The following is a 25,358-nucleotide window of genomic DNA, read 5'->3' as shown; positions in this document are numbered from 1 at the left end:
ACCTCTCCCTGTAATTACTTGATTGATGGTCCATTGAAGAGCACCTGATACAGTTAGATTAAAGGGGCTTTTTCCAGGAGGTGAAAGTCAGGAAGGTGTAAACTTGAGGTCTCTCTCTGAGCTCTTGCTTGAGGAGGAGGAGAGTCTTAGCACCAGCAGTTAATTACTTTATTGATCATAAGTTTCCTCATTAATTCAGGAAGAGCTCCAAGTGGCATCTTAAACCCTGAGTCTTGGCTCTTCTCATTCACTACATGCTGCAGGGCTGTGAACCTCCACCTGTCTCTCTTTCTCTTTCCATGGCCTCGCTCTGATCGTGATTTTATTTTTTCAGATTAAATGAATACAAATCAACGTAATTACAGACTTCCAATGTGATATGCGGCCTGCAGTCTGATTGTCACCAAAGCAACCTTTTTCAATTCAAAATAACCAATCTATTTTTCATTTCACACTTTCATGCAACTTTTTTGCTTAAAGACAACAGCACACTATTATGAATTCGTAAATATTTAATTTGTGATACATATTTCTTAAAATGATCTACAGCCCAGAAAACTTTGGATTTCTATTTATCCGTGTACACAGAACCAAAAAGTTCAAATATATGCACATATTTGGGAAAATTCCTTAAAGCAATGGTAAAGCTGAATAGTACATAAATAGTACAAAAATGGAAATGAAGTAATTTGTCATATATTTAATATTTAATCACATTTTCTGTTTAAAAGATGCAATACTAGGAATAATTTCACAAAATAGATGTTTCTCAACTTACAACACTAATTTCTTCAGTGAGACACTCTTCTCTGCAACTCTGTCAGTGCTGCCATTATCAAAAGCCACAAGTATGTCCTTTAGCCATCAACATCCAGATGGGTTAAAGATGTTATGATCTGTAGTGAGAGTATGGAGCAGGTGGAAGAGAGCCTGCAAAGGTGGAAGTATGCACTGGAGAGAAGAGGAATGAAAGTGAGTAGAATGGAGGCAGAATATATCTGTGTGTACATGAGAGACAGGTTGGTGGACATAGCGGACATACTGGACAAAGGATGTTGAACATGGAGCTATCAGACAGAAGAGTAGATTCATGGATGTAGTGAAAGAAGACATGCAGAGTGTTAGTGTGACAGAATAGGATGCTAGAGTCAGGTTGAGATGGATGAAATTTTTATACAGAAGAACTATTTGTAGATGAAAACAAAACATATGGAGGCACATGTGTGTTTAAAAACATCTTTATTAAAATGAAAGTTGTATAACTTGAGTGAGGCCCTCAGGACTGACTGCACATCTTTAAGCTGCAAAAAAAGAATAAAATGTAAGGATGCAAATAAATAATCATTTCATTTTCATTGCAGTCTAAATAAGTACTGATTTAACTGTATTGTCAAATACTGTATTGTGTTGAGATTGAACAAATATTTAAAAAATAAATTCAATTAAATTTTGTATGAAATGTGGTGTTCTTGCAATAACAGTTACCTGCAGCTGATGGGTAAATGTATTCAGTCTCAGCCTGGTCACCTGAGAGAGAAAACAAAGTGGAAATGTGACTTGCTGTGTTTTTACAACACGTTTAAATTTGATCCTTCAAATTCTGTTAACTGCTGTTTGTTGTACAGCTCCACTAAGGAGCAAAGTGTGTCAGTGTGCTGTTGCAGTGAAGTGAGTTAGAGTTGTACTTGGCTGGTAGTAGTCATAGATTTTGATCATGGCTGGTTTCAGGTTCTCCACTCGAAGTTCTTCTATGATTGTCAAGCTGTAGTTCATGGGTATGTCCTTTGGTAACTGAACAGAATTAAAGAACAGGAGACACACTCTGTAACAATACAAACATCATCATCTGGTATCCCCACTGTGATTATCTCTCACCTCCTGTAAATACACCAGAACATGATCTTCTGTTTGTTCAACACGATCCACCAATGGGGCACCTTTGAGCTGTGAGGAGACAACAGTCTCCTTATTATTATTTTATCATCACCTTTATCTCATCATAAACTGACACATGGTAGCAACATTTCTATTCAGCTAACAACTGCAATAACCCACCATCTTTAAAGACACTTCATTTGGGACAAATCCAGAGAGCATTTTGATATCCAGGATCACCATGTTGGTAGTATTCTCCTTTCCACTGTACCTGTGTTTGAACAGTTAAAAAGTGATTGCACTGATGTGTGTCCATAGATGCCACATTTCCAACAGTTATCCCACAGTGGTAAATAAAATTCCCCTAGCACATATCTAATCTGTTAAATACTTACAGGGATTTTATTGTCAGAGTGAGCTTGCGTCTATATTCACTTGTTGGATCAACTTCTGATTTGACCTCCACGCTGAGAGTAGTGACATCAGTGGGACTCGGGATGTTGTAGTGAACAGAAATCTGGGAAACAGTCAACCAAAAGAGGTTTGCAATTTATAATATTAGTAATAATAAGAAGAATAGAAATCTGTTTATGTTTTTATGTTTATGTTTCGCATTTATGTTCAAAATATAGTGTCACCACATTTTATGTGACTGATTACAGTTATTAAATGATTTTGGTGTTTGTGGCCAGAATAATATGTATACTAATTGTGGGCAGAAATGTCATGTTGATTTGGAGCTTCTTTCATCAAAATATTTAAAATTGAGATAAAGGCTTGGACCTGAGGAGGGATCTGGAAATAGAAGTGCTGGTTATTTACTTAAAATATGCCAGCTAAGATGGTGCAGGCATGTTAGCAGGATGCCTTTATGACACTACCCTCTGGAGATTTTCCAGGCAAATCCAACTGCGAGGATACACACAGTGTAGCTAGACCTTCCTGGAGATATTATACATGTCATCTGGCCTTAGTGAAATCCATGATGAAGAACAACGACAACAACAACAAGAAAAAACATACATAGGAGGAAAATGAATGTTTGAAATCATTTCCTTAGTGGGAAGCCAATGCATCCTGATTTTGGATAATTTGAGCAAATACATGGATGGATAAGCAAATGTCCTTTTCTGAGTGAAACCACACTTTTGAGTTGTGCTCTTAAGTTTTTTTCATTATGCTTCTTTATTTGGAAAAAGGAACAACCAGGACGTTTTCACGATACTGTCACTGACCTGCACTGACACACATGTAGTGCCCTTCACCTCCAGGCTGTATTTTCCTGACACGACCTGCATCGTCTCCTCCTGGTAGAGCAGTTTGTTGCCCGGATTTACATCAAATGTCAGCTGACTGCTGTCAGACTGAACTGTCACTGTGCTTGAACCCTCAGGACTGAATACCAGAGTGGAGTAGAGAGCGAGAGCCTGAAGAGCCGCCACTGTGTCCTACAAACAAAATCACAGCTACTACACATACTTACATATATATTTATATTTTGTATTTTACAGGACAGCAACAGCAAGTAAAACTTCAGTATTCAGCGTCTCTCAAATTAGTTTTTATTTATCCCAGTGTATATGAACTCAAAGGTGAGATTTAAACTGTTTGGGTGGTGTAGCACCTGAGTGGAGGAGAAGCCTCCATAGTAATTCTGCTGGCCAGTCAGCCACCTAATAATGCCAGAGGTATAACCCAGGTCGTCAGCAGTTGCGGAGGCACTGAGTTTGGCCAACAGCACATAAGAACTGATTTCCACTGACAGGGAGGCTGATGTTTCTGCTGCTGTCTGAGACCAGTACAGGAAACCTCCTACAAACATACAATAAAAGTTACACTTATGGTAATAACACCTGAATGATTTCCTGTTAGATGGTGACTTGCCTTCCCTCACTGCAACTGTGTCTAAGTGCTGCAAAAGGTGAGCGCGGGTCTCCGTGTCTCCTGCCAGGGTGAAGACATAGGCCAGCAGAGCTGTAGTGTAGGTGTTGCTGAGGTCATTGATGGACGCCCTGAGACAAGCCAAGCTATTATTCACCACAGGATCCTTTAAAAGATCAAAAGAAGAGCCCTATGAAGACAAACTATTGACCCTGCCCAGGACAGGACATATGCTGCTACTCTCTTTTATTCAATTGCACAATACTATGTCACTTTTTAGAATCACCTGCACTGATAGCTAAGCTATTTATTTTTCAGGATATAGTTATATTGTTACTTCGTTAGATTTATTTGATATTATATTTTGCATTATCCTACTGTATATTACTGTATACTACTATTCTTACTGTATATATTGTATATCTTATTCCTCTGTTCCTCTGTCTCTCTTGCAGCATTGAGCATGTGTATGACAAAAGAATTTCCCTCAGGATAAATAAAGTTCTTCTTATCTAATCTTATCTTATCTTATCTTATCTTATATGACCAAAGTTGATCATTTCCTTTATGTAATTATTTGTGTAACTTTATTTTCATGACTGGAAATAGAAATAATGCTTTAACATATTTCTTTTTCCCCTACAGACAGAAAGTATCAACTTAAGTGATTTAGAAATCTATCATAAAAATGTCTTTTAAAAATGAGGGGAAAATGGACGTCAAAAGAAGAAAATGAAATAAACATATACAAGTCAGTGTTGTATTGTGTTTTTTTTTTTACATTGTACACATCACTCAAGTTTACTCACATGTTTGGATATATTCATTTCCAAGAAAGCAGCAGTGATGTATGCACTGAGAGTCACTTCATCAGACACACCACCCTGGTGAGTGAAACCAAGTTATTTCTGTGTGCTGACAGAATTTCTCTCCGCACAAAATTAGTATCAGTGTCCAGCTAAAGTATAGACTTACCTTCATTCTGTTGTTGAAGAGTTTGCCTGACTTTTTAAAACAGCCATTTGCTTGTTGTTTATTTTCCAGCCATGTCTTAGACTCTTGAATGATTTTTGGATCAATGTAGACAAAAGACTGAGCTTTGGCAAAACTTCTCATCACAAAAGCAGTCAGCCTGACATAAAAAATCACCCAAAAGAAAACTTCCTCATGTTTCGAAATTATATCAAAATGTGTCACAGTTCTACCATTATAAGGTGAGTTGATTTTCCACATGTCCAGAAATAAAATGATAATAGGATGGGAGATTTAAGGAGTAAATTTCACCAACAGGCTCAGTTTTGTTTCTGAGGCAAATGGAATATTAAGGTAATTATTATTTTCACCAAGTGTTTCCTGGTCCTCTTCCAAATGTGGTGTATGCGCCTTCATTACTTTTGTAGTTCAGCTGTCTTTGGTAACCTGTAACAACAGGAAAATGACTCTTAAATAGATTTTCTATTCATAAACCTTTGATTTTAGCCTCACTATGAAACAAACACACTCACCACTGGTCAGGAAGTTTGCAGCTTTTTCCATGATGGCTGGGGTGAGCTGCTGTGTGCCTTTCAGGTACTGGAGGATGTAGATGTTGGGGGCTAGAAGAGCCATGTTCTGCTCTCCACATCCATATGGCATCCGGAGCAGTCCGTCCAAGTTCTTCAGAGCCCGGCCGAGGATGTCACCTGATCAGAGGCACTCAGTCACTGAGACAGAACATACAACGTTCGAACACTTGAAATGCAAATAGATTTATAGTCTATTATAGTTTCTAGTCCATTATATATAATAGACTAGAAACTAGTAAAGAAGTTAAATATTTAGAAAAATACAGCAGGTTATAAAAAACAGTACATACTAAATTATAATATTTTGCACTTTGTTATTGGAATGTAGTTTCTAAACTATTTTCTACACTGCAAAACTGTTGGAGTCTCATTTCAAAGCGTGTTTCAAAGCCAGGCAAAAACAATGCCAGTCCAGTTGTATTTGTCTTTTATATTAATTCACTCTTGATTGAAAAAATAAACTTGCTATATTTCTTTCTGGATTAATCTAAACTCGTTTGATTAAAATCAACAGGTTTACCCAGGACTGATACAAAAGTGCGGGCAGATCCTTCAATCACATTCTCAGGCAGCTGTATCTCGGTTTCCTCTGTCAGTGTGTCTCCTGTGTACAGACAAACAATCACCATACAGAGAGAAGCTTAATCAGAACGTCAGTACCAAAATAGTTTCAAATCAGCAGGTAGTCACAGCATCATGAACTGTAACAGGTCACCTATAATTAAACCTATAAGCACAAAAAATATTATTAAAACAATAACAACAACAACAACAACAATAAGAGTACTATGAGTGTGACCTAATATTTCCGCACAGATGTGTCCAGACTGACTCTTACCAAGCGTGTCAAGTTTGTAACATAGTGTATATATGAGATATAACTATAAATATCTCATATATAGTTGAGATATACTGTAACAACTAAATGTCCTGTGGGGAATTAGCAAAATTTGGTGTGACACCCACAAACACCCACAAACACCCACCCACAAACTCAAAACTGTAATGACTGCGTGGCACACATCTTTAATGACCTTAAAAAACAAGACTTGGGTACACAAGAGATTGTGTCTAAATGTCGAGCCAGAATTATACCATTAGTTTGTTGATGACTACCAAAGGCATGTGGTCAAGGTGCAACTTGACAAGGGATATTTAGCTGTCATGGTTCTGGGTCATTTTGACCCAGTGTTTTTGTTATTGTGTATTGTGGTTTATGTTTTAGGTACATTAGTAGTCTTGAGTTTAGTCTGTTTTAAGTTCTGTATATTCCCTGTTTGGTTTCTTGTCCATTTAGTCTCGCTTTGTGTCGTTGTCATCTGTGTCCCTGTCTGTGTGTCTGTGTTTATGTGAGTTTGTGTGTCTGTGTGTGTGTTTTGTTTGCCCTCCTTGTGTTTCATTCCATCTTGTTTATCCATGTTCCCCTTTCTCTCATCCCCTTTGTCTCTTGTGCTCTTTCGCCCTCTCTTGTTTAGTTTTGCATCCCCTGTGGCGTCATGTTTATTTGTGTCAGCTGTGTTCCCCGTGTATTTGGTTGGTGTATAAACCACACCAACCTTTTGGACAAAGCAGCCAGTTGGATGTCTTTGTCATCTCAGTCCCCTCAGCCTGAGAAAAAACAAGTTACAGTTTCACCTTCATGAGAAAACAAGTTTTCAAATGCAGAATCTTTGTCATCTTGTGTTAATAGCACCAACCTTTACTATGAAGGATTTTGTGACCACATCAATGCGGCCCCTCTCTGGTACTCTCACAACCTCATTATCACATGAAACATGGGATGGCACTGCCTCAGCAGACACAGTCACATTCACAGCCCCTAAAAAAGGACAACAAACATCATTTTTCTCAACCCTGTAAAGTCTTGCACATTAAAATATTGTTAATTAGATAATCTCACTGATTTTGTAGATACTGAAAAGAGCAGGGGCATTGACTGAAAGGACATTTACACCGGCGTGGATAAAAACTTGATCCTTACCTAAAACTGTTGGAATCATGGTCCAGCTCACAGTCTTGCGCTCCTTAGCACACAAACAGGATGTGTACTGCTCACCGGAAAGAGGGGTGAGGGTATAATCTGAAGAAGGCGTAGCAAAGACTGTGACCTGCACAAAGAACAAAACAGCAGGTTGAGTTTCAAAGAGGAATTCAGTGTTTTCTTGTTACTCTGTGAGGACAGAATACTTGCAGCTATTGCCTCATTCACCAAGAGTCGCTTCACATGTTTTGATTTGGTATAATTTTGCACTGAATATCCTTCCTGATACTTGATGGGAAGTGTGTACACCACTATTGTCATGGTACTGGCTCTTCAACCCAGTTTTTTTTTAGTTATGCTCTGGAATTATTTATTTGTTTGAAAGACCTTGGACTGATGTTCAGAGTTTTTATTAGTTAGTTTTGAGTTCCGGATTAGACTTGTGCTTCTGAGTTATTTTTAGTTCTCTCCTCTTGTTCATTCGTGTTTGTTCCCCTTTTTGTCCAGTCTGTCACTATCTTGTCTCTGTGCCTGGTCATCAGTGTCAAAGTGTTTTTTGGTCGCTCTGGGTTCTGTCTCAATGGCTGTCTGTGTTCCTTATCTAATGTAGTTAATATGTCTATTTTTCTGCAGTCCCTCTGTTACTTCCTGTTATTTTGATAGTGTCTTGTCTCATGGGTATGATGTTGACTTTTGCTTCCTTTGTGTTATTAGTTTTGATTCAAGTCAGCTGTGTTTCCACGTGTCTCCACTTCCCTTAATCACCCTTCTATTCCCCACTGCATCGTCCTTCATTGTGGATGTATTCTATTAAATTAGTGAATTCCTATCTTGCCCAGTCAAATAAAGCTGAGATTTTGAGTTTTATTCTGTCTGATGAGTCCTGCATCAGGGGCCACTTCATAACCATCTGCAAGGTCTATCAGCATGCTAACATTTGTTGACATTTGTAATTTTTGATATAGAAACATTGATCACCATGATGCAGCTGGTCAGGTAGTTGAAAACAGTTGCCTTCAGTTCAAAGTGCTCCCCACGGATGATGGAGTAGGGCATGGTGAGCTCGAGGAAGAAGGGCTGGAAGACCTCAACTTCTTGACGAGGAGCCAAACCAAAACCCTGAGAGGACAAGCAGAAAGCCTCTGTCTCCCAGGTCGTGATGGTGTCAGGGACAGTGAGGGACACGTCCTTTGATCCAGACTCTCTGAATCAGCAGATTCAAAATATGCACATTGTCAGGTGGTGATTACACAGATTAGCCAACAAAAACATGCAAATGACAGTGTAGCTAGATCTCCAAAAACTAAGACATACCCAACTTCCACCAGGTCCCAAATCCAAGTCTCGGGGAAGAAAGCACGGACAGTTTTCATTGGTCCTTCTGATGGACCTAAAGATCCTCCAGAGGAACCTACTGCTAATTTAGAATCATAAAAAAAAAAATGAAATACTTAATCAGAATGAATAAGAAGGTGTAACACACTGCTTTGATTTTGGGAACTTTTTTATGATTTGGAATTTGCAAAGCAAATCAAAACAAAAATATCACCTGAGGGAATGAAGCGGTATTCTCTTCCCATGAAACTCAGACATGAAGGAATTTCGAGCAGCAGGTTTGTTGCCACCTTTAATCCTACTCTCTAGACACACAAACATCACAGAGTTAAATGCAGCTAAAGCCATGAAAAGCATTATATTTATCATCAGCTGATATGCTCTGGAGTTTTACTGTTAGCTGGATGCAAAATCTGCAGATGGAATGCTGTTGTAACTATACCAAGTTCACCAATGCTGCAGAGAAGGACTATTGTTTGTCATATATTGCATAATGCAGTAGAATATTATTTATTTATGCAACTATTAAGACTCACCTTATGTGGAACATTTGAAACAGTCAAGGTGCAAGGCCAACATCAAGAAGCTGGATCCATGGATCCAGTGAAACACACAACACATGCTCATGGAAAGTTTTTATATATTACCTGAAAATCAATGTAGGCTTCATTATCTTCTATAGGTGAACTATATCTTCTTGTTCTCACTTTCAAGCATTTGCTTGGTTCTTGTAGCCGATATGGGAAATAAGATGCTTTCATGACAGGCAGCAAGTTAAATATCTACGAAAAAAAAATGGTTCAAAGAAGTTCAAACAATTGAGAAAATCAGATTAAAGATCTGTACTTATATGAACCACATATGTAGTATTTACAAATGATCAGATCACTATTCAATGTAAGGTTTATACCACAGCTGTCCTAAATGAACAGGATTGGTAATTACCAAAATCAATTTTTATGGTTCTGTAATTCTCAGGACTGTGTGGAGAGGAGAGAGAGTGGACCCAAATGCAGACTACGGAGACAGAATTGAATTTTTAACAAACGTGAGCCTTTTATTCTTGGCTGTACAAGTAACAAACAAAAAGCAAATGGAGATAGAGATGAAACTAACAAGACCTAAACTGGGGGAAAAAAACTAACCACTAAGTACCTGGATGTGAAGAAAAATAACATGGAACGTGAAGCCCTAAGCCATTAAAACCAAGACCAGAAACATGAGTGGCGAACAGAGAAACCGACAAGTGACAAAGGGAAACTCAAATTATAACACACAGCAGGATGATCAGGGAAGTCGAAGCAGCTGGGGAACATATCAGACACACATCAGGAACTAAATCAGACATAACAGGACAGGGGAAGCAAGAGACTGTCAAAATAAAACAGGAAGCACAACAAACATGGAGATGAACACTAAGACACGCAAGATTAAAGCTGTGACCAGAGGAGAAAGAGACAGAGAGAGAGAACACAGATCACGAAGAAAAGAGTAACTAAGTGAGAGACGTGGAACACAGGGAAAACACAGAATAAGGAAATTAAATACAAGAAACTACAAATATAACATAAGTGTCCTTCTACTAGTGTCCTTCTATCAAGCCACAATCGAGAGTGTGCTGGTCCACGCCATCTTTGTGTGGTACGCTGGTTGCACAATAGCCGATAAGAAGAGACTCCAGAGGGTCACCAGAACTGCAGAGAAGGTGATCGGCTGACCACTCACCCCCCTGGACTCCATTGCCAGCTCTAGATGTCTCTCCAGAGCCAGGGCTATCTTAAAAGACCACCTCCATACTAACCACCACCTCTTCAACATCCTGGTTCAGATCCATCAGATGCAAAACCAGCAGACTAAAGAACAGCTTCTACCCGTGGGCTGTCAGAACCATTAATGCAAATTAAGAGTGTGAACAGACTTCATTCTGTCGCTGCTTTTGACTTTGTTGTTGCCATTCCCTATGCAATATTTTGGTGTTTCCTTTTTCTGTGCAATATTTTGGCCCCTGTGCAATATTCCAGCAAATGTGCAGTTACCACCCCATCCTTAATGACCACAGCCCTTGCACTGTTATTTATTTATTATATTATATTATTGCCCTTGTACATACCCCCACAAGGTTTCTGTAACTCATACACCGTGCATATAGTGTACTAATATTGCTGAACTTATATTGTTTTTCTTCTTTGAATATTGTTTTCTGTACTTTTGCACCTTTGTGGTCTTGCTACCTAATTTTGCCGTGCAAGCAGAAGTTTTTCTAAGTTCTAAGCAGAAAACAACTAAGAGAACCAGAACCATGAATGACACTAAATATAAGAATATTAATTAAACCCAAAAACACATAAACACTGGGTCACAGATCCAGGACCATGACAGTAACGGTTAATATACCAGTATGAACAAGCTCTTTAATCAAAAATATTTTTAATGCTAAATTATAAATATTATTGTTATCTCTGAAAAACATTTAAAATTACAGTTATATACTTGAATTTCTGAACAGAAAAAAACATTTTAAGTTGAGTTTGCCAGCTGAAATCTGGGTTTAAAAATGGGAATTCAGTTTGTTATTTGACAGCGTTCCAAAATATTTATCTTTTTCCCCTTTTTATGACAGGTAGCCAAATAAATGTTTTAATCACTGTTTCAGGATACTTTATAACAGAATAAGTGTTGAACTGTATTAATAGTTATTTTGTACAGTTTTATGCAGTATTATACAAAAAAGAAAACAAATAGAGAAAAATATGTAGAGAACAAAACCTCTAAATGACCAAAAAAGCCTATCTAGAAGCAAGATTTACAACTAGGCTGTGCAAGTTGCAAACACCTCCACGTGGTTATTTATCAAAAGTAAGATTTTAAAGATTTTTTTGTTCACCTGAAAGTTTAACTTATACCAACCATGCTTAAAGTTATACACAGGTCTTGGTTCAACACACCAGTAAACTTAATAGATGCTATGGTTACACAGCAAGGAAGAGAGATACTGCCATGAGACAGGTTAAACAGTTGTGAACCTCATAGTTGATCTCATTCAGTTTTGATTGGCTCTTCAGATGCAGGAGAATCTCTGTCTTGGCAAGTATAGATCTTCCCCACAAATTAAGATCCATGTTGCCTTCATATAATGTCTGCTACTTATGACACTAGAAGAGACTGAGGCTACTCCACACTAATGTGTTTTCGTTTGAAAACGCATTGTTTTCTCTCTGTTTTGGCCCCCCGTCCACACTGAAACGCTGCGCTTTCCTCAAGGAAAAACGCAGCGTTTTGAAAACGCTCTCGAAAACGCATACATTTAAAAACGCAGCTGTCCCGTCGCAGTGTGGACACACAAAAACGCAGACTTTCTAAAACGATGAAGTATTTTAGTCATGTGATGCAGTCATGTGACTAAATAAACAAAGATAGCGGAGTGCATTATACAGCGGTTGTTTTGATTTCTCTCAATTTTGACAGCCCTAAAAAAGATGAATATCACTTTGTACATGTTCCAGATAGCTTTTCTTCAAATTCTTTAACTCTCACTCGCTTTTGCGCATGCGCAGGACTGGTACGTAAGCCTGAGAGTGAAGGATGTATAAGGTGGTTGAGACCACACTTACCTTATCTGCATCCAGAATATTATCAGGCTCTTTGATGAGGACACTCTTGTCAATGGCACTTAAACCACACAAAGAGTGTGGAAGCGCCGTCACCTCCATGTTGGTTTTTTCTCCTGGGACAGTTGAAGAAGGTGTGAACTCCAATGACACCTAACACAGACAAAGCGTGCATTACACCATCTAGACTTTAATGGTTCTAAAAGAACAAAAGTTCAAGCCTATAAACCAAGGAAACCATTCACTAGCTTTTATGGAGTTTTTGGAGTTCAGGTTTGATAATCACTGTGTCATAGTCTGGGGGAGCTCAAGTGTTTTTTCCTCTGTTTTTCTTGTGTTGCCCAGTATCTACCCTGGGGTGGCGTCCTCGTCATCTCACCTGATCTGCTCCCCTCATCCTCACTGCAATCAGTGAGATAGCATTTAAGACCAGGGTCCCCCATCTCTTCTCCACCTGTTTTTGAGCTAACCTCACGTTGGTAACAGGCCTTATCATTCTCCTTGTTAAAGGAGCATTTTCTGTTGCACATCCACCACACAGGATTAATCTTTCTACCGCTTCCACCTGTCCTCCTGCCACCTTCTCTCTTGGCTCTCTAGAAAAGAAAGGTCAGAACACTTTCACTAGCTCACCATTCTAGACGCACACCCAGCGATTCAAACCTGCCAAGTAAGACTCCATTTCAGTATTACTCACCTCTCCAGACAAGCTTCCCTTGCCTCTTCTCTAACCATGCTCTCCCTCTGTTCAGTTTTGCTACATTCGTTTCCCTGCCAAGTATCCCTCCTTCGTGACACTATTTACTCATGTGTTTAAGCAAATAAAACCTGTGAAAACCTTATCACTGTTTCCCATGCTTGAATCGGCGCTTGGGTCCTCATCCATGTACTAACCTCCATGCCCTTGTGACAGTACAATTGGCCTAATGAAAAATGGACCCAGAAGATCCAAAACAGGCCGCGATCTCGAAGTAGGGTTCAATACTAGGTAATTATCAACAGTCAGTCCAATTCCTAGAAATACAATGCAAATCTATTGGTGACACTCAAGTGAAAAGCATCGCCTCACTATTAGAACTCCAGCCCAGTTTCACTCCCAGCCAAACCACTTCTACGCACACTTCCACTCCTTTCCCCGCTTCCATAGGACCTGCCCCATCTTTACCGGCCATTAGCACTTCTCAGCCTGAACCATTCACCAGGGTACAGGGTTGCTGTAAGGGTTTCCTGTTGCAATGCTCTTGTGTTTTCTCAATCACCACACTCCATCCCTGACAACACCTCTGAGCTCTCGTAAGTGGTAGGCAAGCTGAGGGGTAAAGCATTGGTATGGGTTGAGGCGTGTTTGTCATCACATTCCTTTTCATCCTGCTCTTATGATGAGTTTCAAGGGAAGATTAAAAGACCTTTGCCCACCCCATCTCTGAGGGCAGCGTAGCTTTGAGCTTGAAGTCAAGTTAGATGTAACATAGCTAAGTTTGTCATCGATTTCTGCATGGCAGCTGCCAAGGTGGGTTGGCCTGATCATGTGATCCTGGGAATATTTATGAGTTAGCTTCTCATGATGAGCCCGCATCGTTCAAGGATTTGGTTTATTTCCTCCTCCCTCTCTCTCAGGATTGCCTGAGAGAGAGAGAAAAGGCTACGTAGCTGGCTATGTAATTGCACTTGCCTCTGTTCTACCCGATCCTCCCATTCTAGCCAGTTTTAAACAATCAGATTTTTTCCCATATTACTCATCAAACCACACCAGTCTCCCTAATTACTTCTGGCGACTGTCCTTGGCTACCCTTGTCTAAAGAAACATAATCCCCATATTGAATGGTTACACAAATTACTAGCTGGAGCCTTTTTTGCCTTGCTAACTGCCTCAATAATCACCTGCCGAACCTTCACCACCAGATCTGTCCTCAGTCCCCAAGGAGTATCATGACCTCCAGGAAGTATTCCGTAAACATAAGGCACTTCCACTCCACAGGCCCTATGATTGCACCATCAACCACCCAATCTGACAACTTATCCAAGCCAGAGAGAGAAGCCATGGATAAGTATATTTGAGAGTCCCATCATCTGCCCATCCTCTTCCCTGGTAGGTGCAGGCTTTTTCTTCATCACTAAGAAGGACAAGACCCTTCGTCCTTGTATTGACTACAGAAGTTTAAATGAGATTGCGATCAAAAGCAAATATCTTCTCCCGCTCATCAATTCAGCTTTTGAACCTGTTCATGGTGCCACCACTTTTTCTAAGTTAAATCTACACAATGACTATCATCTGGTCCCCCTTTGGTCACTCAAAGTATCTGGTCATGCCGTTTGGTCTCACTAAAATTCCCATATTTTAGCAAACATTAGTTAATGAGGTCCTGAGAAACTTCTTGAACGTTTTTGTGTTTGTGTATTTAGACGACATCCTAACCTTTTCCAAGACTCTGGAGGAACATCTGGTCCAGATCAAATCTGTGCTGAAGCGCCTTCTCGAAACCGGTTATACGTCAAAGCGGAGAAAGGGGAGTTTCATTCATATTCAGTCACTTTTCTTGGTTACATCCTGGCAGGAGGGCAGGTGAAGACCGACCCAGCAAAAGTCCAAGCTGTTAGGGAATGTCTCACTCCCACATCTCAAAAAAAAAACGTTCTCAGATTCGTCAATTTTTACTGCCGCTTCATCTGGAATTACAATCAGGTAGCAGAACCACTCACTCACCTCACCAAGATACCCTTCACCTGTACACAACAGGCCAAAACTGCATTCACCTGCATTCGCTAATACAGATGAATGCAGGTGTTCACCTGTGTTCATAGTAGAGGTTTAAGCCTCCAATACAGGAGCGGTTTAATTTCCTGGGACGTGGAGGAAACTATCCACTATGCTCTGCTTGATGAACCTCTTTTTGCAGCCGGAGGTGGAGCTCGCCATTCCATGAGTCCAATATCTACATTGCCATGACATCTCGACTTGGACTCAGGAAGTGCTGCTCAAGGTTCTCAATTGACCACGCCACAATGCAGATCGATTGAGAACTCCGGCTCCCAGGTATGCTCCAGGCCAAAAGCTATGGCAAATACTTCCCGCAAGCAGGCCCCACGCAGCATTGGTCTCTATGAAATCAAGGCCATCATCAGCCGAACAGCAATAAAGTTAAGGCTCCCTGCATCCATGCGCATAAATCCCATATTCCACGTGTCCCAAGTCAGGCTGGGGAACTCCAGCCCTCTGTTCACGGTTTTGCCATATTTGACGCCCTGCCAAGTATCCCTCCTTCGGTATTTATTCTTGTGTTTAGAACTTGTGAAAACCACTATATTATCACTGTTTCCTGTGCTTGAATCTGCTCTTGGGTCCTCGTCCATGTACTGACCTCCAGGCGCTTGTGACACACTGCCCACTCGATGTTTGCTAAAGCTGTGGCTTCCTTGTTGGGAGGGAGTCTTTTCCACTTCGATTGAAGTTTTTTGGGGGGTTTTTTGTATGTCATGGTTTCATATAATTAAACTTAACTTACACTAATCAATATATCTAGTACAGCTGCACACAGTTTACACCAACACATACCTTGTGACTGAAGCATTTCTCAGTAGAGAAGTCAGCGCTGTGGGCAATCACGTTCGTACTGGAAAGTACAACATATGCTACAATCTGGACGACTGGTGCCATGTCAGTAGAAATTCTCAATTTAAAGGACACCTCACCCTCATTCACTGAAACAAACAAGCATACCAAAAATAGCTATAATATCAATTTCATTTTAATAATCACCAAACTTTTTTTAAAAGTGTAACTGGATTTAATACCTGATATTACAAAAGAATTTCATGAACTCATGATTTGAGCCAGTCTTTACATACCTGACTGATCTTTAAATTTAATCTGTTTAAATCCTTGCATGACAATGGCTCCTCTGGACAACACCTGAAGAATATAGAAGAAAATGACACAAAATGTGTAATCCATCTGTGACGTTGTGCATTTTGCGTCTCTCCCAGCTTTAAGTCCTGCCGGGAGTGTTTCAGAAACAGACAGTGCAGTCTGCTTGTGGTCTTTTATTTTGAAAATTGACTGGACTTTGGACAAATGACCGAACATCCTCCAGCTTCTGTCTCCAGTGGGGCAAAAGGCTCGGATGCCCCCTCTCCCCTTCATTGTTTGCAATTTTTATTAAACTAGCAGCAGCAATCTGGCTATAGCAATTAAGGGAATAAAATGCAAGAATGTAGAACATAAAATTAGTCTTTATGCAGATGATGTGTTGCTTTTTCTTCAGCATTTACAAACCACTTTCTCTGATGTGAATATATTAATAAACTCTTTCTGTTTCATTCGATAAACTGGTAGATTTTCAAATGTTTTTTGTTTTTTGTCTTTTTTTTTTTACTTTTTTTTACTATGGATGGACTTGTGACAAGCAATAACTTACCAGATATACCACATCCATGTTAACTGCAGTTTCCCTCACTATAGTGTACTGAATAGATATATCCTCTTCTGCATCGCAGGAAAGGGGTTTATCCTTCATCTTCAGCTTCAGCGAGCTGAATGTTTTTTCATCTTGAGAAGGAGGTTGGGATGTATACACAGTGTGATATCCTAAATCATAAAAAGGAGTTCTATATCTTTGGAAGTATAGGATTGGTGGCAGGGCTACCTGAATTGTAGGAAAGAAACATACATAATTTGATGAAGAAGAAAACACTGTGGAAGGTCACTGGAAGATGGAAGCTAATGTAAAATAATCTTAACAGTTTCACTATAGTCACTAATTAATTAATTGTAATATCTACTTACACAGAGTTTAATATCCTCATGAAAGTTATCTGTGCTGAATGAAAACTCAGCGACACCGTTGCTGTCAGTTGTTAGATTTTCTAGTAAGCGTTCCGACCAACGTTCTCCCACAAACAGGTACACAGGTACTTTGGAAATGGGCGTATCATTGTAGTATACTGCTTTAACCTGTTCAAACCACAATGTTTCATTACTAAAACCCACATTATTTACACTACATTCTAAATTACATAGCACAAATTTGAACTTACTTTTCCCTCCACATTTGATCCTGGTTCCCAAATCTTGGGAACGTCAACAAAAGACGCTTTTCCAAGGACAAAAGAAATTCTTATTTTCATTTCTTGTTTGCGTGAAATGCCTGAATACGAAACCTCAATGTTAAAACAATGCACATGCCATATTTCCGCAAATGCACAATAACCTATAATTTTAAAAAATGTAACAATTAAAATAAAATGAAAAATAACAACTGCAAGACTTTCCTGTTCCCTCCTCTTCCATTTTGGCAATGACATTCAGCTGATCTTTAAGGAATCTTTTGTTAATTTTGGTGAATATTGACATCTTGAACGTAACAGCTGCACAGCCTGTTCCATCAGCCTAGAAATTCCAAAACAATAAAATATAAATAATTTTAAAAAGGCTTACATCATACTTTTATTTCCTAAGACCTGAAGTCTTTCATGGCATGCATTTTTAATTTGTCTTTGCTATTTGGGCTGATTGGGACCTGATGAATGTAAAAACAAAGAATTATCTTTATACTGATTTTGCTCTACAAGGGCCTGATATCCACATATAAGGATATTCGTTTTAATTTCAATAGAACAATATCAGTATAATGTCGTTGTAAGTGGAAATCAGGCTCTTGTAGAGCAAAATTTAGTATTGTGGTCTAGACAACCCAAAATGTGATGTCCAGATATGTGGACGCCAGGTTCTAGGAGGTTAAGCAGGTTGCAACAATTTGGACTTTGTTGCAGTTGCTTAAGCCAGTTGTAGCTCTACCAGTGTTACTAATGGAATAAATGACTTAAACTCATTATTTAATCATTTAGCTTGTTAAGAGCTGACACACTGACACAAGCATCAGCCACAGAACATATTCATAACAGCAGAAAAAAAATGGAGTCAGTGAATATTACTGAATCTGTAACTGGGTATTTTATAATACAGAATTAAAAATAAATGCCTTAAGGACACTAAAAATGATTTACTTGAAATTCAAGTTAAACTTGAAATTTTATTTGTTATATTCTCGAAATTTGGAGATAGATAAGATGATGATAAAGTACTGCATTAATTCCTGACATACAGAAACCTTCTGCATGGGCATGTGGTCTGCTTTTATCTGCATTGTTTCAGGAGAAATTTGAGACTGGAATAACTGTACCCGTTTGGTCTCTGTGTGGCAGGGCGCCTCTATTGTGTGATTCTTAGCAGAGGCAATAGAGCGTTTAAGAAGTCGGCACATCGTAACTGTAATACTTCCTGGAACAGGCTGTCCAAATGTGTACCTATTAAAATAAAAACAAAAACAAAACAAAACAAAACTCCAATTTGTGAGGATCTAAATTGCCATTTGTCAAGAAAGGACTCCTACTTACTTTGCACATAATTTAATATCAACTTCTTCCTGGCCAATACTCACTTCTTCAGATACATTTACTGTTATGTCAAATTTGGGTAAAACTGGGGACAAAATATCAAAGTTAGCATCTGCATTGTATTAAGAATCTTTAAAAAGAGAATGTCAAAATATCTTTTTAAAGATCTGACTTACCATACTTTTCCACCTTGAATTTGTGAACAAACTTATCTTCACCCACAGACACTATTATTTTGTACGTTCCTTCATGGGCCTCAGAGTTCAAAGAATATGAAAGCTGCAATATTTTATTATTGGATGTTTCATTTAACCATTGTCCAATCCTGTTTCTATTGGGATTCTGTTAAATACAAGAGAAGTATGTGTACAACTTAACCTTTTCAATTTTTTGCACTTGTTTGCATATTAAAGAGTATGTTGGTGAACCCTAAACGTTGTCTGGTGCATATATTGATGTATGTATTTCTGCTTATTGAGTAAAAAACAAACAAATGAAAGTCTAATAACCTGGTATAAGAGAGAACTGGACTACTGCATCTCATCTGGTCTCCAGTATAGGCAATATAAAGTTGTGATCAAAATGTTACATAAACTTATCATAGGGAAAAATGTCATAGTGACTTTTGTTTTGTTTTTTTTAATTATTATTATTATTTCTGTAGACTGTTATTTTTCCAGGTTGAAATGACTATACAGAAAAAATAAATGTGTGTGATTGTCTGTCCTACTGCACTACTTGTACAGCAGAGAATTGTAGTCCATCAATGTGCAAATGAGTGTGCGTGTAAATGTATATCGTCCCCTAGGATCTGGGATTGGCTCGCCATCCAGTGAAAACTGGAACACTCTGGGATCTGTAATTGCTGAACTGGTCCTTGGATTTTCCCCATATAAAAACCTGACCTATAAACAATGGTCAAACATATGTCACAACTAATTTAAGAATAACTCTTACAAAAAACGCAATGCACCCATTTGTCATGGGCCCCACCGGTACCATTTGGACTTTAAAGACTAATTCTTTACTTTTGCACAATTTTATTTTATTCTATTTTTCTGCTACTTTGGGGGGAATTTTTTTTATAAGTCTTTGTTACAATATGTTGTAATTCTGTATTGGTTACAAAAATCTCTTGAAAAAAAAATCTTAAAATGGCTTAAATTACTAAAGTTTTAAGCAATTAGTGAGGCGATCGTGGCTCAAGAGTTGGGAGTCCGCCTTGTAATTGGAAGGTTGCCGGTTCGAGCCCCGGCTTGGACAGTCTCAGTCGTTGTGTCCTTGGATTAGATTAGAAAGAGGTTGTTAAAGTTGAATGATAGCAGAGATGAGTGGGAGAAGAGAGGCAGGATTTCAAGTCATTTATTTGACCATTCTTCTTAGCAGAATTGGTTGAAGTAAGACATTTTTAATAGAATTAAGAACAAGGCTTTCAGAAAGTAATGTAAGCCTGCCTTATCCATTCAGTTTTAGTTTGTGTTTGGGATCATTGTCTTGTTGGAGCAGTCAATTGTGTCCAAGTTTCAGCTGTCTAGCTATTCACTTCAGGTGAAGTTGAAGAATGTGGAGATACAATAAACCTCCTTCATTATTTCATCTGGTTTGTGCAATGTACCAGTACCAGGAGAAGCAAAACAGGTGATGCTATCACTGCTACTTGACAGCTCGTACAGTGTTCTTCGGTTTGAAAGCTTAACTCCTCCAAACATACTTCTTGTCATTGTGACCAAACAGCTCAATCTGTGTGTCATCTGTGCATCAAACTTTTCTCCAGAAGGCAAATGGCTCACCCATGTGGGCAGCTACAAATTTCAATTGAGCTTAAATGTGTCAGTATTGGAGAGATGTTTCTTTTGTTGTCTGCACCATCTTAAACCATGGTGATGCTAACTTGCCTCACTGTGGACAGTGAAAGGGCTCATGTTTCAGCAGTTTCCACTTCCCAGTTCATGTTGGGTTTGGGCCTTGGTGGTTCCTGAAAATCCTAATTTTTATTTTTTTTTTCACTTAAGTGTGACAGTTTGGGTCTTCTTCTGGAACTTGGCAAAGTGGTTATCCTCTTAAGCCTATACGCCCCCAGATAAGGGGGCAAAAGACAGGAGATCGGTTTGGCATTGGGGCTTAAGAGGTTATGTCATATGGTGTTGTGAAACAGGCAGGATGGAGGACCCAAAACACAAACTCTCAGACAAAAACTAAACTCAAAAATTGATGAGTATATTGCTGAACTTAAGCAATACAAAACCAAAACAGGAATGAACTAGAACCAGACAAACAGGCAGAGCACACAGCCAGGGAATGAGCAAGATTGTGACAAGAAACAGAGGGGAGATGCAGACATAAATACACAGAAACGAAGGGCAAATGAAGGTGGGAACACAGCTAAACGTAATCTAACAAAAAAGACGGGAGGCAAAAGTGAACATGCTGAGACAGGAGACTATCAAAGTAAAACAGGAAGTACAAGAAACACACACTAAGATGCAGACTGAGTAAATGAAGCTTATGCTCAAGTTCATCAAGGAAGATGGATGGCCTCACATCTATCTGCTTCCAGGTGCTGGGAATCTTAAGTTTTATTCTTCCACTTTCCCACGTTTTTAAGCTGTTTGTGTCATCACTGGTCTAGTCCAATCACCTTCTCCAGCCTTTTCCAGGCCAATCAGCATTAATAGCGCATACTTTAAATCTCACTGTGCATCTGTTTTTTTCCTTTGCAGATGCTGTTGTGCAATCCAACTCATCCCCATCCCCACCTCTCATCACTCAAGCTCCATTCAAGACACCTTCATCTCCACCACCAGCGTCTAAGCTCCAATTTATTCAGCAATAAATCATGTTCATTCTTGCTAATAATCTGTCCTCACTGAAACACAGGCAACAGGTGGAGTGAGAGAGACACGGAGACATGGCTGGCCAATTGGCAAAAACCTGGAGACTGAGACATGACTGGGAAATTGAGAGCAAGAGACAGAACTTAACACACCTAACCAGACATGAAAGACTGCACGGGGAGGCACAATAACAAAGGACATGCTGGGGAGGAAACAGAGACAAGACCAAGAGAACCCTAAAGATAAGAAAAACAAAAGCGACTTATGAATATAAATATAAACAGACAGCAACTTCACAACTAACACAAGGAAAATGGAAAATGCTGGGCAAAAAAAAACCCAGGATCATGACAGATTATACAGTGATAATGATCCTGTGCAGATGCAGATTTTTGCTCACCTCAAGGCTTCATAATGTCATAATAGAGACAACATCACAGCAGCTACAGACATGTTTTATGCTGTCTATGATTTTCAGCCTTTTGAAAAACTGATTCAATACTTGAGCTATTCTTTCAGTCTACTTATAATATAATGTTATATAGCTTCCTAAACCTCCTGATCTTTCGGTATTTTCTATTTCTTCCATTTAGTTCCCATCTTTCCCACCTTCATGTCACGCACTGAAATTGGAATGACTATAGCCAATGAGTGCCCTCAGTGGACTAATGTTTGAAGCTATACTTTTAGTTTTCTGCTAAAGCACCATGTTCTTCTCTATCCAGCTTTGATATGTTATGGTGAAGTTTAGGCTCCCTGTCAGCTGTTCTTCTACTTGTTTGTATTGTAATTATACAAACTAGTTTAATTATCAGTGCTGTGTGTTTAATGTAAAGGTGTAAGAAATAACCTGACACAATATATACTGTTTATATATCAACAAAATTGCACCACGGTAAAACACTGATATCAGAATCAGCATATAAATTTCAGAGTTGCTGCACTTTGTTGTGCTGTTGCTTTAAGGAACGTTTAGACCCTTAACAAATCTATAAGATTTACATGCTGAATGTAAAAAAGAAAATAAAATGATGTGTGGATATTTTCTTACCTCGAGTTCAATGATGTTGCACTAAAAGGCAAAAAATCAAAACGAACAAAAGTGAGAAAATTGTTAGAGGAAGTGATTTTCTCATACACTGTCCTACCAATGTCTCTATTCAACTGCAGGCTTGGTAGAAATTCAAAAATATTAAACACGTAACACAATTGAACATAAAATGAATTTCAACAGTATGTGATTTTTTTGTATGTTGTTTTGTATACTCCAAGTGTTTGCTTGTTAGAGTTATCACAGAATAAGTAAAAAACTAATTACTAAACACAGACAATACATTGTACTATCGATTTGTTAGTGCAAGTTGACTGATAAACTCAGAGTGATAAAAGTCAAGGAGGAAAGGAGGGACAGAAATACTCACCAGCTGACTGACAGGTCTCAACTTGGAGTCCAGCGCAACAACTCTGAAATGCACTTTGGAAGAAGTTCAAAGATTTTACACCTTAATAAGTAATAAATCCAGACCAAGAACTGAAACTGACGCATTCTCCAACATCAATATTGCCAAATAAGTAGCAGTACTAACACAATTTTCTCTTTGCTTCTATTTGTAAAAAGCTTAAATTAAATGTGTATATATTTTATATTGCTCATCCTCGTGTCCCTTGCAGAGGCAAAGCGTGAAATGGACATGGTGGACTGGTGTGTCTTTGCTGTGATATCAGGTAGGAGTGAAAGACTTTCATAAAGCCTGAAGAGCACTTAAAAAAAAATACAGCAGATGAGAATCTGACTTCTCCGAAGCAAAATGTAAAGAAATGATAGCTGGCTTTAACGGGGTCAGAGTTTAAAGAACTTTATAGGACAAATCAGAATATTAAGTTGTAAGTGTATTAAGTTGTAGCCCATATTAATGTTAATGATGTATTTGCACCTTCATACTGTACCAGACTTTCCTGACAGCTACAATAAGAGGATGCAAACTCATATTAGGATGTGTTTGTGAACAAGGGGTATCTTTACAGAAATAACAAAAAGCCAAACTGCAGCTACAACTGTTATGTTTTGTCCGTAGTGCTTTAAGTCAGTCACTTTATAAACTGTTAAATACATTTAATAGGTATTTTTTAAAATAATTTATAGTTAATAAAAACCTGCATTGTGAAGCAGCATCGATGAATTTTGTCAAGGCTTCTGCATTTATCATAGAATCATAATGCTGAACAATTTAGAAAAACAGTTTGTAGCATATACTTGTTCAGACTGAAGGCATAACAGTTTAAAAATTTAAATCTAAGTGTTTCAAAGACAATAATGTGTTTCAAAAGTGTAGGTGACACAGAGAGTGCTTGGATTGTGCAGCACTGCTGTATTTTTACATATTTTTTATTTACCTGTTTAATGTTTAGATTATTCTGAAAAGAAAACATGAATGAATGAATAAATGTTTGCTGGAAATAGTTTTGGTGATTTGTACAAACATGGCCAGACTAACTTCAATTCACATTTTCAAAACTTGCTCAATAGTTTGTAATTATCATAGTTCAGCTTGACATGCTATCAAAATATCTGGAAATTATAGAAATAAAAGGTTTTGTTTTTGAGGGAAAGGGACGTGTTCATGGTGGAAGTTAAATACACTCAGGAAAAGGAGGAGGGGGGGGGGGGGGGGGGGGGGGTCTCCCAGCAGCAGGGAATTATCTCAGAGCAGAAATTCTAAGAGGCTGAATCTGTATCAGAATAAGTCCATCTAGCTCTGATGGGTCATCAGCTCACTCTTACCTGTTTGTCCAGGGAGGTAGAGGGGTTTATCCGTCTGGATGAATGTCCTGGCCTTGTAGGCTTTGATCATGACTTTTCTCACTTCTTTTGAGTGAAATGTGTCTCCTCTTACCTCCACCTCAAAATCCAGAATCTTTTCTCTTTCCACTGAAGGAGCCTTTAAGAGAAGTGTTTTAGAGAATGAGGCGCATTGATAAATAAGAATAAATAAATAATTGTGTGCTGTGTTTAAAATACTTGACTGTATTCACCTGCAGTCTTTATATATATATATATTAGAAATTACCAAGTGAATCAAAACCTATCTTGGGGAGCTCACCTTAAACTGAGTACAAGTATGAAACTCTTCATTGGATGTATGGGTGAGCAGGGTTGTATTCTCCTTTCTGGACATCAAAGTGACAGTCATGACCACAGTCTCACTGGGCTGCAGAAGACTTGCACAAAATTTGGTCTCAGCTCCAGCTTCTATAACTGCAGGAATGGCCACCAGGTACTGCCTGCAGACACAGACAGATGAACATATAAAGCACTGACAAAGAAGGAAACCCTAAACCAGTACTCGTGCCAACTTCAACTACAACTTTGTTACACACAAAGTCACAAAGCAAACAAATTCTATTTTTCTTTATAAAGAACACTTAAACTTACGGTTCAGCCACCGCTTGATCCACACAGATCCAGCTCAGGAGGACACTCAGTGTCCATGTCAGAATTCTTGAACAGCCCATGACTCACTGCAAAGACTTTCAGAGTCAGCGTCTGTTAAATAGACACCCCCTCAACCACCATGCCCCTCCCACTTAGCACAGATACTAACACCCATGACCAGCCCCGTCTGTTTGGTCTCCAGATATCTTAAAAGCACAAAAAGTTGGTCATGCGAAAATTCTACAGGTCAAAAAAATCAAATAATTTTAAGATACTTAAGATGTAGGGTTTTTTGTCCACAGACTTGTTTAGCACCAGGTGCTGTCTTCAAAGCAAGTAGTAGTTTTTTAAAAAGTTTTTAGTTTTCAAATGTGTATTCCATTCTATTTATGCTAACACTGGAGAGAGAGAAGAGTTAATTTTGTAAGTATTGATGTTTTCCTAATATTTTAC

The 25,358-nt window shown here is 38.7% G+C and overlaps 1 protein-coding gene across 1 annotated transcript; it reads right to left on the bottom strand.

Moving 5' to 3' along the window:
- Positions 1-1,224: 1,224 nt before the first annotated feature.
- Positions 1,225-24,991, bottom strand: LOC102788875 (alpha-2-macroglobulin-like). The gene is made up of 36 exons (XM_087836682.1): positions 24,906-24,991; positions 24,574-24,754; positions 24,255-24,411; positions 22,894-22,946; positions 22,524-22,544; positions 18,815-18,980; positions 18,639-18,723; positions 18,425-18,548; positions 17,502-17,631; positions 17,280-17,389; positions 17,029-17,196; positions 16,661-16,888; positions 16,092-16,155; positions 15,799-15,944; positions 12,249-12,398; positions 9,285-9,419; positions 8,852-8,942; positions 8,617-8,719; positions 8,281-8,506; positions 7,303-7,429; positions 7,019-7,140; positions 6,878-6,929; positions 5,842-5,925; positions 5,262-5,438; positions 5,100-5,175; positions 4,732-4,888; positions 4,566-4,640; positions 3,760-3,922; positions 3,500-3,687; positions 3,111-3,323; positions 2,271-2,392; positions 2,056-2,146; positions 1,876-1,944; positions 1,686-1,791; positions 1,486-1,527; positions 1,225-1,301 (listed from the first exon to the last, which is right to left on the bottom strand). Exons 1-36 carry the CDS (start codon positions 24,983-24,985, stop codon positions 1,297-1,299), a joined length of 4,287 nt encoding a protein of 1,428 aa, XP_087692808.1. The 5' UTR covers positions 24,986-24,991; the 3' UTR covers positions 1,225-1,296.
- Positions 24,992-25,358: the final 367 nt, after the last annotated feature.

This window comes from Neolamprologus brichardi, chromosome 3 (genome assembly GCF_056152115.1).
Source record: "Neolamprologus brichardi isolate AB-2024 chromosome 3, ASM5615211v1, whole genome shotgun sequence".
Lineage (NCBI taxonomy): Eukaryota > Metazoa > Chordata > Actinopteri > Cichliformes > Cichlidae > Neolamprologus > Neolamprologus brichardi.
Note: the sequence above shows the minus strand (reverse complement) of the source record. Positions and strands in the feature narration are given on the sequence as shown.

What these genes read in the sequence shown, in the direction of transcription:
- LOC102788875 (XM_087836682.1), bottom strand. Translation starts at nt 24,985, where the DNA reads ATGGGCTGTTCAAGAATTCTGACATGGACACTGAGTGTCCTCCTGAGC. An exon ending in ATGAGGATATTAAACTCTGT is followed by an intron (nt 16,889 to 17,028) that starts GTAAGTAGATAT and finishes CCTACAATTCAG; the next exon opens with GTAGCCCTGCCACCAATCCT. An exon ending in ACATGGATGTGGTATATCTG is followed by an intron (nt 16,156 to 16,660) that starts GTAAGTTATTGC and finishes TATATTCTTCAG; the next exon opens with GTGTTGTCCAGAGGAGCCAT.